This window comes from Agelaius phoeniceus, chromosome 7 (assembly GCF_051311805.1).
Source record: "Agelaius phoeniceus isolate bAgePho1 chromosome 7, bAgePho1.hap1, whole genome shotgun sequence".
Classification (NCBI taxonomy): domain Eukaryota; kingdom Metazoa; phylum Chordata; class Aves; order Passeriformes; family Icteridae; genus Agelaius; species Agelaius phoeniceus.
This window is the reverse complement of record NC_135271.1, coordinates 12708929-12722440: the sequence shown is the minus strand read 5'-3', so window position 1 is coordinate 12722440 and position 13512 is coordinate 12708929. Positions and strand designations below refer to the sequence as shown.

The 13512-nt window shown below is 47.8% G+C and overlaps 1 protein-coding gene across 2 annotated transcripts in view; it reads left to right on the top strand.

Annotated features, from left to right (window-relative positions):
* The window catches only part of HDAC4 (histone deacetylase 4), a 183526-nt gene that overhangs the window by 16863 nt on the left and 153151 nt on the right, over positions 1-13512 (top strand). For both annotated transcript variants that reach the window (XM_077180995.1, XM_077180996.1), the window contains exon 2: positions 8804-9053. In XM_077180995.1, coding sequence (XP_077037110.1) covers positions 9032-9053 — 22 coding nt within the window. In that variant the 5' untranslated portion in view covers positions 8804-9031. The remainder of the gene's footprint in view (positions 1-8803; positions 9054-13512) is intronic.

Sequence of the window (13512 nt, the reverse complement as noted above, 5' to 3'; positions counted from 1 at the left end):
AGTCAATATTCTTTTTCCAAGTTAATGAAAGTAATTAACAGTGATTGATGACACATGTACTCAGCTATTTTATGCTGGGAGACCAGATGGGTTAGGCACAGCTAGTGACCAGTTATTCTGATTCTTTGTCAGAAGGAACAAGAAGTTCAGATGTGGCTGGAACAGCTCAAGTGTGTGAAGAGAAAAGGTAAATGTTTTTCTCTCTGCCTTTGCCTACCTGAGGAGCTGAAAAACAACCTCAGTAGAGAATTGCTTTCAGCCAGTGAGGTGAGCTCCTTCTCTGCTGGCCACACAGCCTCTTCCTGGCACTGAAAATGTTGTTGGGGGGATTCTGGTTAAAAATAATGTGGAATTATGGAATTACAGAAGGGTTTGGGTCAGAAGGGACCTGAAAGACCGTCTAGTTCCACCCCCCTGCCATGGGCAGGGCTGCCCCTCACTGGTTCAGGTTCCAACCTGGCCTCGAATATTCCGTTTTTAATCACCTCTCAGTCAAGCATGTAAAAGGAGTTTTGATTTTTCTGCTCCTGAGTAGGGTGTGCAGTGAGGGTGATCTACAAGGCAGGCATGAAGAAACAGGATAAACCCCCAGTCTGCATTCACCTTCTGTCGAGCACTACTTCCAGCTATCTGATTTGGACTCCTTCAAACGTGGAAACAGTAGGGTGAGGGAAAGACATGGAATTGGGAGAGAAGAGGGCCTCAGCAAAAGCCAAGGCAGTAGATTTTTATAGGTGGCTCTGCCCAATTGGTGCCGACTCCTGCGAGGCTCCGGTAGCAGCTGGAACAGGCTCCCGAGGCAGACTTTTATCCTTTCTCCCTCCCACGCGGATCCATCTGTGAGACTGCTTGTTCTTGCTGCTCTTGCTGAGAAACTGGATTGAGCTCAGAAGCATCCTGCTCTTTCAGACCCTCTGCCAGAGTCTTGCTAGTCAAGGAGGGCTCTGTATTCCTGCAGATTTGCACAGTCCCAGGTTTCAAACAGGCGGTTCTGAATCTGCAGCTCTTCCTGCTCGACTCTCAAAAAAAATAATTTCCGAGCTGTTGGCCACTTTAACCTGGGTGAGCATGAGGTGGCATTTCCAGATTTGCTCTGGATCTTTTGTTCAGAGTTTTGGGGGACACTTGGGAGGGTTTAAGTTCACTCCTCATCCACTTGGTTGTTCCCAAAGTGATTCTGCTTCTCTGTGTGTTTGGGATGCCTGCAGTGGTTTTGACATCAATTCTTGTCAAGGTCTAAAAACTGCTCAGAGATGTGCCCAGTGGTATTGCTGTGTAATCTGTGGAAGCAGAAATCATGTGGATACTCCTGTATGTTCCTAGCAAGGAAGGAGAAAGGGTACAAAACTTTGGTGGTTTTGGGGTGTCCACCAGATTATTTTTCTTTCTAGGCTGTGGAGGCACCTTTGGTTTTCAGAGCAGCTGTAAGTGCTGGTCAGGGTGGTGATTTGCAAAAGTGTCTGTGCAAGGTACCACGAGGGATTTCCTCAGTTTGAAACTTTGTGAGGAAAATGCTACCAGGGCCACGCTCAATAATGTCAGTTTTGTGTTAATTTAACATAGAAATGGGCGAAGGGTGTTTTCACTTTCACCAAGATACCATGTTTTCAGTTTGGGCTGTTGTCTCAGTGCTTGGACTTCCACAAGAGATCAGTCTGAGCACCTGACTTTGAGACACAACTGAAAAGAGCTTGGGAAAAGCAGCTTTACTCAGGGAATCTGTGTGATTCCCTGGAAATCAGCTGTGGAGCGTTCCGTGACTATAAGAAGCAAAAGGCTGGGAAACTCTTGAAAACATTTTCCTTGATTATTTTTGTAGACAATTTCTGTTACATGTAATTAGATTAATTATTTCCACCTAGGTTTTCCACCCTTCCATAGCTGTGGATTAGTTCCATGTTAATAAAGCAGCTCATAATTAGTTAATAGTGTCTTGCCATTTGTCGGAAACAAGATGAACAGCCACAAGTGACTTCAGTGCAGGTGTAGCACTGTTTATATTGCAGGGACTTGCTTGTGGAATAATGGCAGGATTGCTTGTGGAACAGTGGCAGGATTGCTCCCAGGTGCTGTCCAGGAAGGCACTGCAGCTCCTGGGTGAGCTGGGAAGTTGGTTAGTCCTGGAATTTGGTGCACACAGAAAACTTGAACATGTAGGACAAACATGCCCAGACATGGAATCCCTGCTGGTGTCACCACACAGAACCTGTCAGGAGGTCGCAGTGTTTGGTGTGAGCAGCACATTTTCACCGTGTGTGTGAGCTGGAGAGTGGAAGTTGCAGGGAGAGGCAGAAGCACAGTGTTTGTTCAGCTCTGGGCTGTCATGTGAGAGCCTCTTGTGATGGCTGGCTGGGAAAAGTCAGCATTTGCTAAACAAATGCACTGGGGCTGATTCCTTGAAGTGCTGCCGTGTTCCTGAGCTGCTCTGGGTGTTTGAATCACCGTGCTGAGCTTTTGATCTCACATGCAGGCACCTCTGTGCTGCTGCTGCTGCAGGGAAACCATGTGTTTGGCCAAGATGGGATGTATGTCCTGGCAAAGAGGGCTGGACTGGTCAGTCTGGATCCTCCTTGCTGGGGCATGTTTGTACCTGGTGTTCCCTTGGAGAGGAGCTCTTAGAGGTAACAGCTCCACTGGGTTGGGTTTCCTGTTTAATTGTCAGTTCCACAGCTCTAACTGCAGCGAAGGCTTCAGTGCTCACACTGCTTGTGCTCTCTGTCCCCCTTCCATGAGGATTCCTGAGTTTTGTGTCAACATTGCCACTTGCCAGTATTTCCCTTAACTTACTGGCTGCAGGTGTAGAAACTGGAAAGAATCTGATACGTGATTTCAGTGCAATATAGGAAGTTTTAAAGAGCAAAAATTACACTTTGGGAGATAGGGCTGTCACATCTGTGTGGGACAATGCAGGGCTGAGTTGGTTTGGTGACTGCAGGTTGGCGTTCAAATGAGATTTTAAGGTTTTTTAAGGTCTTTAAAAGTTCTTCATTGCCATGTTCTGCAGCAGCATCCAAGAGGATGTACTTTGGGAGGCCTTTCACAACAGGACATGTGCATGGTGACACTTCTCAAGCAGTGACTTGTCTCGTGGGTTTCCTGGTCCCCTTCACTTGGTGTTTGTCCTCTTTCGTAACAAATTTGTCCATTTGCTTTTGGAATCCTGGAAAATTTTTGTTTTTTTTCCAGCACCTCGAATCAGTTTCTCAGTGCAGCTAAGGAGGAGCAGATAAATGCAGAGAGCACAGTGCAAATTGTGCTTTTTCCAAATTGTGGACCCTTTCCTTCCTCCTGGGTCCACTCAGCTTCTCACCCAGCAAAAGCAGGGAGAAAAGTTCTAGCTCTGACAGAAATAGATGGAAAGCTGAATGATCAGTGATTTGTCTGTGTTAATCATGATTCTGCATCACTATGATATCTTTAAGTCACCCCTGTCTGGGCTGCAGGTTTGTTATAATCTGCTTCACCTGCATGAGAAATTTGTACCACACCTCTGATGGTTTTCTTGCCCCTCTGAAACTCTTACAGTGCCTACTTGGAAAAGGAAGAGGAGTGTCTAGATCTGACAAAATCCACATGGTTTTGGAGGAACTGGGCTAACGCAGCAGCAAATTTGCTTCTTTATTGTTATTTTTCATTATTCCATGGTAATCCAGTTGCTTTTCTGGCCACAGTTGAGCATTAAGCTGACAGTAGATTTTACACAGTGTCACCTGCTATTCTCACAGTGTGTGTTTAGAGACAGAAAACTGCTTAGAAACTCCAAACTCTTTGAGGAGGGTGTCTGATGGTGTTTGAAGTTTGCAGATACATTTCCTGGAAGAGGTGTGAGTATTGCTGGAAAAGCAGCACTTGTGGGCAGTGCTTGTGCAACCTGCTCTGGTGGGGCAGATCCAGTGAAGCTGCATTCTGCTGGAGAAGCAGGGCTTGAGGGGATCTTGTCTCAGGGCTCTGGGGGTCCTGGGGACTGCTGCCACTCTTTTTGTCACCTTGTAAAGTGGTGGCTGGGAAATGGAGGTCCCTGGAGGGGAGGTGAGCTCAGGAGGCTGTTTCACACTGGCTCTGCTCTAAATAAAGCAGCCTGGCCTGGTGGAAGGTGTCCCTGCCCATGCCAGGGGTTGGGAGTGGGGTGGGCTTTGAGGTCCCTTCCAGCCCAAGCTGTTCCATCACCCTGGATAAAGCTGCAGTAAATCTCCCTGTGGTCACAGTGAATTGTTTCCAGGCACTTCTGAGCCTCTTCCTTCCCTGCTCTTTCTGTGTGTGGATCCTGTATTGGCAGTATTTTATAAACAAACCCTGAGAAGCAAAGGCAGCTTTCCCCCGCTCTGGTTAAAGCGCAGGATCTGTTGTCAAAGGAGAGCTTGAATCGATGGAGCTCTGAGAGAGGCTGTGCCTTCCTTCAGCTCGGTGTGTTTGTCTAAACCCAGGGCTGTTTGCCTCTAAATCCAGCCAGGAAGGTGATTCTGGGGAAAAAAATAACAATCTAGTTGGAATGGATCTGTGCCAAACAGGAGGATCAGTGGGTGATGCCTTTTGGAAGGGGGTGGTGGTGGTGCTGCTTCCATGGGTGTCCCACCCATGGTGGTGGTTGGGGAGCTTTTGGAGAGCAAACCCCAGGGTGCTGGGTGCTGCTGGAGCAGAGGCAGGAGGTGGAATGCTTTTGTTGCACCGAGGGATGCTGGCAGCAGTGCTGCTGTGTCAGAGAGAGCCGGGCACCACAGCTCCTGGTCCCAGCCTGCAAGCCCAGCCCCAGGCCAAGATTCTTATCAGGGCTGGAGAGCAATGAAAGCTCTGAAAAATGGAGCTCTGTAAATCAAGTTCTCTGGTGGCTGTCATTAGTGGTTGCTGCACATCTGGACTTGTGATGGCACAGAAGCACATCTGGAAGGGGCTGGGAGGAGCAAGGTGAATGTTCATGCTGCCACAGAGTCACAGAACCATAAGGGGTTGGAAGGGACCTAAGAGATCACCTTGTTCCACCCCTGCACCTTCCACTATCCCAGGTTGCTCCAAGCCTCATCCAGCCAGGTCCTGAGCAGTGCCAGGGATGCATCCACAAGCTCCCTGGGCAACCTGTGCCAGGGTCTCACCACCCTCACAGTAAAACATTCTTCCAAATACCTAAACTCCTACTCTTTCCAGTGTGAACCCATTATTCCTTGACCCCTCACTGCAGTTCCTGATGCGGAGTCCCTCTTCAGCTTCCTCAGAGCCCCTTCAGATAATGGAATGTTGCTTTGAGGTGACCAACCATGCAACCTTCTCTTCTCCAGGCTGGACAGCCCCAGCTTTCTCAGTCTGTCTTTGACAGTAGGGGTGCTGCTCCAGGCCTCCTATCAACAAATCAGTCTTGGGACAGAACTGTAAAAAAAAAAAAAAAAAAAAAAGCTTTCTGTGGGGGTAAGAGAAGATCTGGAATTACTTTAAACCCAGGGAAGGCGCCTTGCCACGCTTGGTGGTTTGCTGAGGCTCCCAAGCAGGGAGAAATGAGGTGCTTTGAGCCCCTCAGTCTGTCCTGCAGGAACAGAGGCTCATTTGGGGCTGTGACAAGGAGGTGACAGCACTCTCAGACTGTGGCCACCCTCTGATCCAGGGATGTGATGAGGGTACAGCTGCTGATGCACCAGCCCTTGTGGTTTTAGGGAGCCTCTGCTCTCAGGTGTGCCCTGCTAGAAGCAGGCTGAAACAAGCAGGCTTTAAGTGGTTCCTTGTGCTCCTGTTCCTGAGATTTTTAAAAATCCAGCAGTGACCAGACTGTGAAAATTCTCCTGCAAGGCAGGAAGCTGGATGATGCCAGTGCTGGTTAAATACTGTTTGCCAAACCAGTTCTGCTGGGCACTTTCTGCGGTGCCACCCCTGCCCTGTCCGTGGCCGCTCTCCCGAGCCCTTCCTTTGCTCAGTGCCCAGGGATGTGCCAACCCTGGCACGGTCCCCGTGGCCCTGCCAGCCCTGGCACAGTCCCTGTGGCCCTGCTTGCTGTCTGCCAGGCCAGCTCCTGTGGCCAGCAGGTGATCCTGGGGCTGGTGGCACGCTCTGCCTGGCTGTGCCCATCTCAGCTCCCACTGTAGCCTGAAGCGCACCCCAAAATCCAGCTCAAAAGCTTTTGGTGCACCCCAAAATGCAGCAGGGAGCTTTGCTGTGCCCCATCTGGCCCAGGCAGGGCTCTGGGGTGCCTCCTGTGTGCGGGGTGGCAGTGGCAGATGGCCCTGAGCCAGTCCCTGCCCGTGCCTCTGGAACAATGCTTGGGGTGGACTCGCTGTTCCTCGGGACAGAGGTGATTGCCCTTGTCCTGGGAGGCACTGGAGCACAAGTTAAACAAACTCGGGTTTGTTTTTCTTTTTAATCTTATTTTTTTTCCTAAACGAGATAATTTGCTTGGAAAAGCCTCTAGACCTCCCGATACCCGAGGCACAGGGAGAGAGACGGCGTTTCGCTTCTTTTAATTTAAGGGATGTTTTTCTTGAGATGGTGGCAAAAGGACAAATTTACAGAATTTTTGCAGGTGGAGGCCTGGCATTGGTCTGCATGGAGATCAGTGGCAAGGGCCACCTGAAAATTACACTTTTGGGGGAGGTAATTTAAGACAGGACTGCTGTGTCCTGGAGAGAATCATGGAATCACAGAGTGATTGGAAGGGACCTTAAAACCCATCTCATTCCACCCCCTGCCATGGGCAGGGACACCTCCTACTGTCCCACACTGCTCCAAGCCCCTGGCCTTGAACTCTTCCAGGGGTGGGGCAGAAGTAGGAATGGATTAAACTGGTGGTGCTGTTGAATGGTTTTTGGTGCTATTCATTCAGTCCAGCTTCTTTGGGAAACTTTCACTGTTCATGCTCATATTTGCATTCTTGTGCTGGGAAAATGAGGACAGGGAGATCTGGTAACTCCACTCCAAATCCTTCTTGTCTACAGCTGAGATGGCTTATGCTACAACAGTACCTGCTGGTTTTAATGAAAATAAATTATGTTAGTATCTTGCTAATGCCTGGTCTAAGCTGACCCAGCTCTGTTTAACAGGATGTGCTGATTAATGGGACTGGAACATCTTGAACACTCGGGATGGCAGAGACCTGCAGGGATTGGAAATGACATTTAAGTGATTTTCTCTCGAATTTGACGTGTAACATGGAATGCGTTCCAGGTCTCTAAGAATGCAAGATGGGCAGAGAGGAACTTGGAGAGTGGTGATGCTGAGACACTTGGGCTGCAGAGAAACAGCCAATTAAAGGGGGTTTTTAATGAAGCACAGCAAGGAAGGGACTGTGTTCAAGCAGGCATTTTCCTGCACATCAGGGAAGTAACTTTAGAAAGCCCATCCTGAGCAACTGCGTCGATGCTGAAAGTCTCAGACCTGGTTTTGCTTCTTGGAAAGGAACACTCAGATGTGAGTGTGCTAAGAGCTCTTCCAGGAACAGCCAGCAGTGCCTGAAATGCCGTGGCACTGTGGCCAGAGGGTCCTTGTGCAAGGCAGGAGCAGTCCCCATGGCAGCTCCAGCTGCCATCCCCCGCCCCAGCAGTGCTGCAGGGCACCACTCCTTGGGAGCTGCTGCCAGAGCAGTTTGGGGTGAGCAGAGTCAGCTGGATCTGTGGGGAAGGGCTGGAGCTGGCTGCTGCCAGCAGGGTGACCTCACCCCAGCGCTGGGTGATGCCTGGCCGGGCAGGAGGAGCTCCCCTGGGTACCCAGGAGGGCTGGGCTGCTGGTTTTGGGGTGTTCTGTGGTGCAAAGAAGGGAAGTCACCTGTGGCAGTGGGATACTCTGCATGGAGGGCACAGCTGGGTTCAGTCTGGGTCAGGGGTGCTGGCTGGCAGCTCGTGCCAGTGGCACAGCACAATCCCTGAGACAGCCTGCCTGTAAAACAGGGATGCTCAGGAATCCCAGAATGGTTGGGGTGGAAAGGAACCTCAAAGCCCGTCCCATTCCACCCCTGCCATGGGCAGGGACACCTTCCACTATCCCAGGTTTCTCCAAGGCTGGTGCAACCTGACCTTGGACACTTCCAAGGATGGGAAATACTGGATGTCACTTGGTATAGTGCCAAAAACCCCCTGACCCCCCCCCAAAACTGAACTTGAGCAAGTTCCTTTGGTCTAAGGGTGGCTGGTTAGGTCAGCATGGGTCTCAGGGGGATTTCTCCAAACCAGGGCATCTACTGCTTCTGTATTTCCATATTTTGGGGGCTGGGGCCAGAGTTTGCTGACTCTGTGGGTGATTTCCCCTCTGTTCTCTCTCCCTCCCTCTACTACACAGCCTCAAAATAATTGGGAATGGTGGATTTTTTTTCCCCCTGGGGCAGTATGGAGCTGCTTCTTAGTAATCTGCTGGAGGCTTGGGTAGAGTGGGAGTGGAATTGATTGTGTGGGTTTTTTTTCCTTCCTGCTCCAAGACCACTTCTTGGCACTGAGGAATTTTTCTTTAGACTTCTTTGGGGAACAGATGCGTGAAGTACAGTTACCACTCATACATATGGCTTTTAAAATATGGAAGCTGTTGGACTGAAGTGGCTTCATATGGTGCTGTTGGAGGATGAGAATTAACACGGAATTTTGGGTTTCTGAGACATGAATGTGGCGTTGGGAAGTTGTTTAATTGTTTTTTTAAAAAATAATGTTAAGTATTAATTTGCATCTTTATGGTTATTAATCAATGTAACATTTACAACTCTGAAAATTACTCTCTCTGCAGCCCTTAATGCCTAAAATAGCATTGTAGTTTAATCTCAGGGATAAATAGGTTATATAATGTACAATTTAAATGGCTGTTAATCTTCATTTGCTAACGCAGACATCTTTTTCTTTAATTGCAGGTTCCCATTTTAAAAGCTATTGGAAGACACTCTGCCACCCTCTTGGATTACTTCCCATACGACTCAGCATGTCACTGTGCCCTGGATTTTACAAGGTGGCCATGATTTAATCCCCACTTCCCACTCCTATGTATTGGTGAAGCACTGGAGCTCTTTTGAGCTGCTGTTACTCCCGTGGGAACTGATCTGTCTCCAATCCCTTCTCCCAAGGACTAGACATTGCCAGCAATGAGCTCCCAAAGCCATCCAGGTAAGGGTAAGGCCACTTGGAGTCCCAGCAGTGACCCCAAAACACAGTTTGGTGCATGAACACACCTTTTAATTATGCTGAAATGGTCATCCAGACCCCCTCCCTCCCTTTCCTGCTTCATCTGATACCTGGTATGAAGGTGGAAAGTGCTGTTGGTGTTACCGAGAGTTACAAGGAAGTTTTACTGTTTCAGACTTCTGACTGTTGTAAAATTTGGGTTTCTAATGGTTGCATCAGTGAAAATAGGTATTTTCTGAGTCATTAACCAGACACTTAATTTGTTAAATCCGTGCTGATGAGCCCTAATGACATGGAGTGTACTTCCAAGGAATGGGCATGGTTCTGCTGCTGCCTTTATTGATATTTAAGAAACCTGTTGGACTTTTTAACAGGAAGGAATAGTTTTGCTGGAACAAAAGTCAATTGATCCACCTCAATGCTGTCTGGGGGATTATCCCTAATGTGTCTTGTAAATTGAGGCATGATTCATCACTACCAAATTGTGCATTTCTGTCTGTCAGGAGGATCTGTAGCTGCTCAGTTACCTCCTTTCCAGCTTAAAGGTGCCTCACACATTTGTTTTTAGGGAGTCTGGGGCAACTTTTGTGTTAATTAGAGCTTTGTAAGAGGAATTTTAATTGTGCTTGGGCTGTTTCAGTTTATGGTACAGAACTGGCTGCTGGGAAGCAAATAATCCAACAACAACAGGGCACGTGGAAGGACTTATTTCACTCTGCCTCTGAGAGATTACTCTGTGACTTCAGTTTAATCAGGTTGAGGTTAACAATTAAGGCTGAAGTGCTAAAAGCCAGAGAACAGCCCCAAAGATTTAAGGGGGAAGAAATCCTGCAATAAATAGGGGTGCTGGAGTCTACAGGCAGCAGGGGGAGATCTGACCTTCTCCTCACAACTGGAATGAGTTTATGAGTCTCTAAAATCATCAGAATGATCAAAAAGACAAAAACAAACCTGGCCTCTGCTTCCATAATATAGCAGTGTTAGATGATGAAGTTTGTTGGTACTATGAGGAGTTGAGAAATGTGTGTTTGTATGAATGCAGGTGTTTACTGGAGACACAAATGCAGAGTGATGTTTTTCAGGAGCTCTGTTCTTCAGATAACAGATAATTGTTGTTTCAGTGTTTCCATGACTCAGGAGTGAGGCTGGGCAGCTGTGGCCAGCTGCTTTTCTCTCCTTGTGGTGGTGGGACACCTTAAACACCCACCTGCAGTCCAAACCCAGCCATGGGTGTTTCCTGGCTTCTCAAGGAGCTGCTCTCCTGAGGTTTGGGAAGTGGTGATGTCCTCCTGGTTGGGCTACTGGCAGTGGAAGCCTGATGCTGGTATGCCTTGCTTCCTTTCATAATTCATCACTGAACACTTGTTTCTCCTGCCTCTTTCTGCTGCTTTGGCTCAGTGTTCCTGTAGATCCAAAAATCAGCTTGAGCTTTGTTTTTCTAAGGACCCTTTCTAGAATGGTGCTGAGAAGGGTGGTCTGATCAAAAGCCAGGGTGTGGCAGCTGGGCAGGATGCTGCTGGATACCCACCTTGTGCCCTTCCTGGGTGCTGGGTTCTTACTCTGGTTGTACTTCCAAGGGTTGGGTTGGAATTCTGCAGTATTTTGTGGTGGCTTTTCACCCCTCATGTTCTTGCTGCTCGTTTCTCTTTCAAGAGTCAGTTGTATAATAAGGAGCAGAAATATTTCTCAAGACTTGCCAAAGATGACATCTGGACTTCTCATGTCAGTTATCATAGCCATGTTGATTATACAGCTACAGGTAATTATTCCTAATGATGGGCATTGTTTAAGAGAAGGCTCTGGCTTAACTCAAGAGCCCATTAAGCTTTGCTTCAGTGGGTTCAAGCTTTCTTCTCTAATCTTCTCCAAGGCCAGCACTAATGGGATGTTTTAGGAGCTGTGCCATGAAATTGTTGCGGCATAGATGAATGCAAGTGGTTTGGGTTGGGTTTTTTTCTCTGTGCTTTTTCTGATTTTTCATTTCACTCTGCAAAGCTTTTGTGAGAAGTGTTGGGCACCGAGAGCTTCTCGCCGAACAAGGTGGAAAAACACGGAGAAGATTTAAGCTGGCTAAGAAAAGTGTGACTCCTTCCCCCACCACTGCCTCTTCTTTTGTTATGTTTTGGGCTAAGATTCTGTAGGGAATAAGAAATAGCTTTTGGAGAAGAAGAATACCCAGGTGGGAGAAAACTTCCTGGGAGGCATCACGTGGCCTTTGGCTTTTGGCAGAGGAGTCACCGCCTCTTCCAGCGCTGGAACAAAGCTGGAAAAAAAGACGCTGGAATTGTGCTGCGAAGGCTCAAGTTGCTGCAAAGTATAATTAAGACAATTAGGCTAATTAAGATAACATTTAGGATTATGACAAAGCTTGGGGGGGGGCAAGGGAAAGCATGTTTAGTTTCACTCCTTAACCTGTTCACGTTGGCCACAATTTAGGCTTGCCTTACATAACCTGTGGTGCTCACCTTACCCAGGCTGACTGGGTTGGGAGTAGGTGTGGGGTGTTTTTATAGGGGTTTTTAAATATTTTAGGGTTTTTCCCCCTTCTCTTGTTTACCTTAAATGATTCCTTGCAGTTGTCTTCTACCTCCCCCCTTAATTTTCAGTGGCTTGAGTTTCACTATCGTTCTCTTCTTTAATCAGTAAAGATTGTTCTGCTGATACTAGTTATACATAAAGATTAGTTTTAAAAAACCAAAACACTTAAAGTTAATCACTCAACTGATTTGTATTTGTTTAAAGTTCACTTTCCTTTGTAAAAGCTGAAAATCTCCATGTTCAATGAAGCATTTTGTTTATGAAATGTTATCCTGCAGGAATTAACCAGTCTGAATGCAAATGCTCCATCCTTTCTTCAGAGCCACTCTTGCAGAGATGCAAATTTCAGCTACATTTTGCAGTGCTGAATGTTTGATAATTAGGAATATTGAAGTTTTGAGAATGAGCTGCCTGGCTGATAGGATACAATCTGCAGCAGGGATCATTAGGGCTGAGAGGAGCTCCTGGAGGAAGCAGAGGGTTCCGGGATCACACGGCACCGGGAGAACGAGTTGGGGAGTCACGTACTGTGATTTGCTGGGCAGATAAGGACTTCTGTACGGGGCTTTATCTGCAGCCAGCCACTCTGCTGCCCTCCTCCACAGCTCAGTGAGGCATGGAAAGCCATTTCATGCAGCACACACACACACACACACACACATGAGCTCTCCCCATGAGCATCTCCCAACGTTTTGCACCGCACGATAAATATTTGATGCGTTCTCTTTTTAAAGATTAAGAAGTTTCTGTGGAGATGCATTTCAAGGCGGCTTTAAATGACACTGACCTACTTTCTGGCAGCAATGAGGCTGTCTGGGGAAGTTATCTGGGGGCAAGAGCATCATTTCAAATAAACATAGGGACTGGGGGGGGGTGAGCTCCAGCCCTCCTCTAGAAGGGCTGGGCCGTGGTGGGTGCTTGGTGACCGTGGAAGAACACCTGGACAATGGTGTATGATGGAGGCATGGAATGGTTTGGGTGGGATGGGGCTGTGAAGCCCACTCCATCCATGGGCAGGGACACCTTCCACTATCCCAGGCTGCTCCAGGCCCCCTCCAACCTGGCCTTGGACACTTCCAGAGAGCCTTGCTTCCCCTTACCAGGTGCTCTGGTTTTACTGGATTATTCTAGAGTGGGAATTCAGAGGCCGTTCCCCTGAGCAGCCTGGTCCCCCAGTTTTGGGGGGGGACTTTGGGGTTGGCTGTGGGGTAAACTCAGCAATAAGCTCTGGTTAGAACAGCTGGAACCTCCAGCAGATGGAACTGGCCATGTCTCCATTCACTTTTCTTTCTCCAGCCCACGACAGAACACCTTTTCCACCTTCATTCCTGTTCTTACCCATGTGGGAGCTGAGCCTGTCCTGGATTTCCTCTAGGAACGGTGTCATTTTGAGGTCCTTGAAAGTTTTAAGTCTGCTCCCACTAAACCTGTGAAGTTTTCACTTTCTGGAGCTTCAAATAGTTGGGACTTTCTGTGCAAGGGTTTGATTGTACCCTCAAAAGAGAAGAATAGTTTTGTGCTTCAACTTGGGGTTCAAGCTGAAGTTCCTGCTAGGTCAGTGTCCCTGCCAAGTACATTCCTCTCATTTCTGCTTTTTCTTTAAATGCAGTTCTTGCACTTAGGAATTCTTTAAAAGCCTGTTTCTAAAGTAAGTTTTTTAGCCTGTGATGTTTCCTGCAGTGCAAAGATAAGAAGCAGGTACTTGTGATGAGAAGCTGAGAACTCTGGATTATTTTGAATGAAGTACAGGGTAGGGGAAGGATATAAAAAAGGTTGTACTTTTAAAGTCGGGTGATTCTGCAATAATGTTTGAGATAGTCCTTGGGATCTTGTGTCCCATTTGGAAAGGAGACAGACCTTTTTCTACAAGGTTACTGCATTTTTGTTACTCACTTCTGGTCAA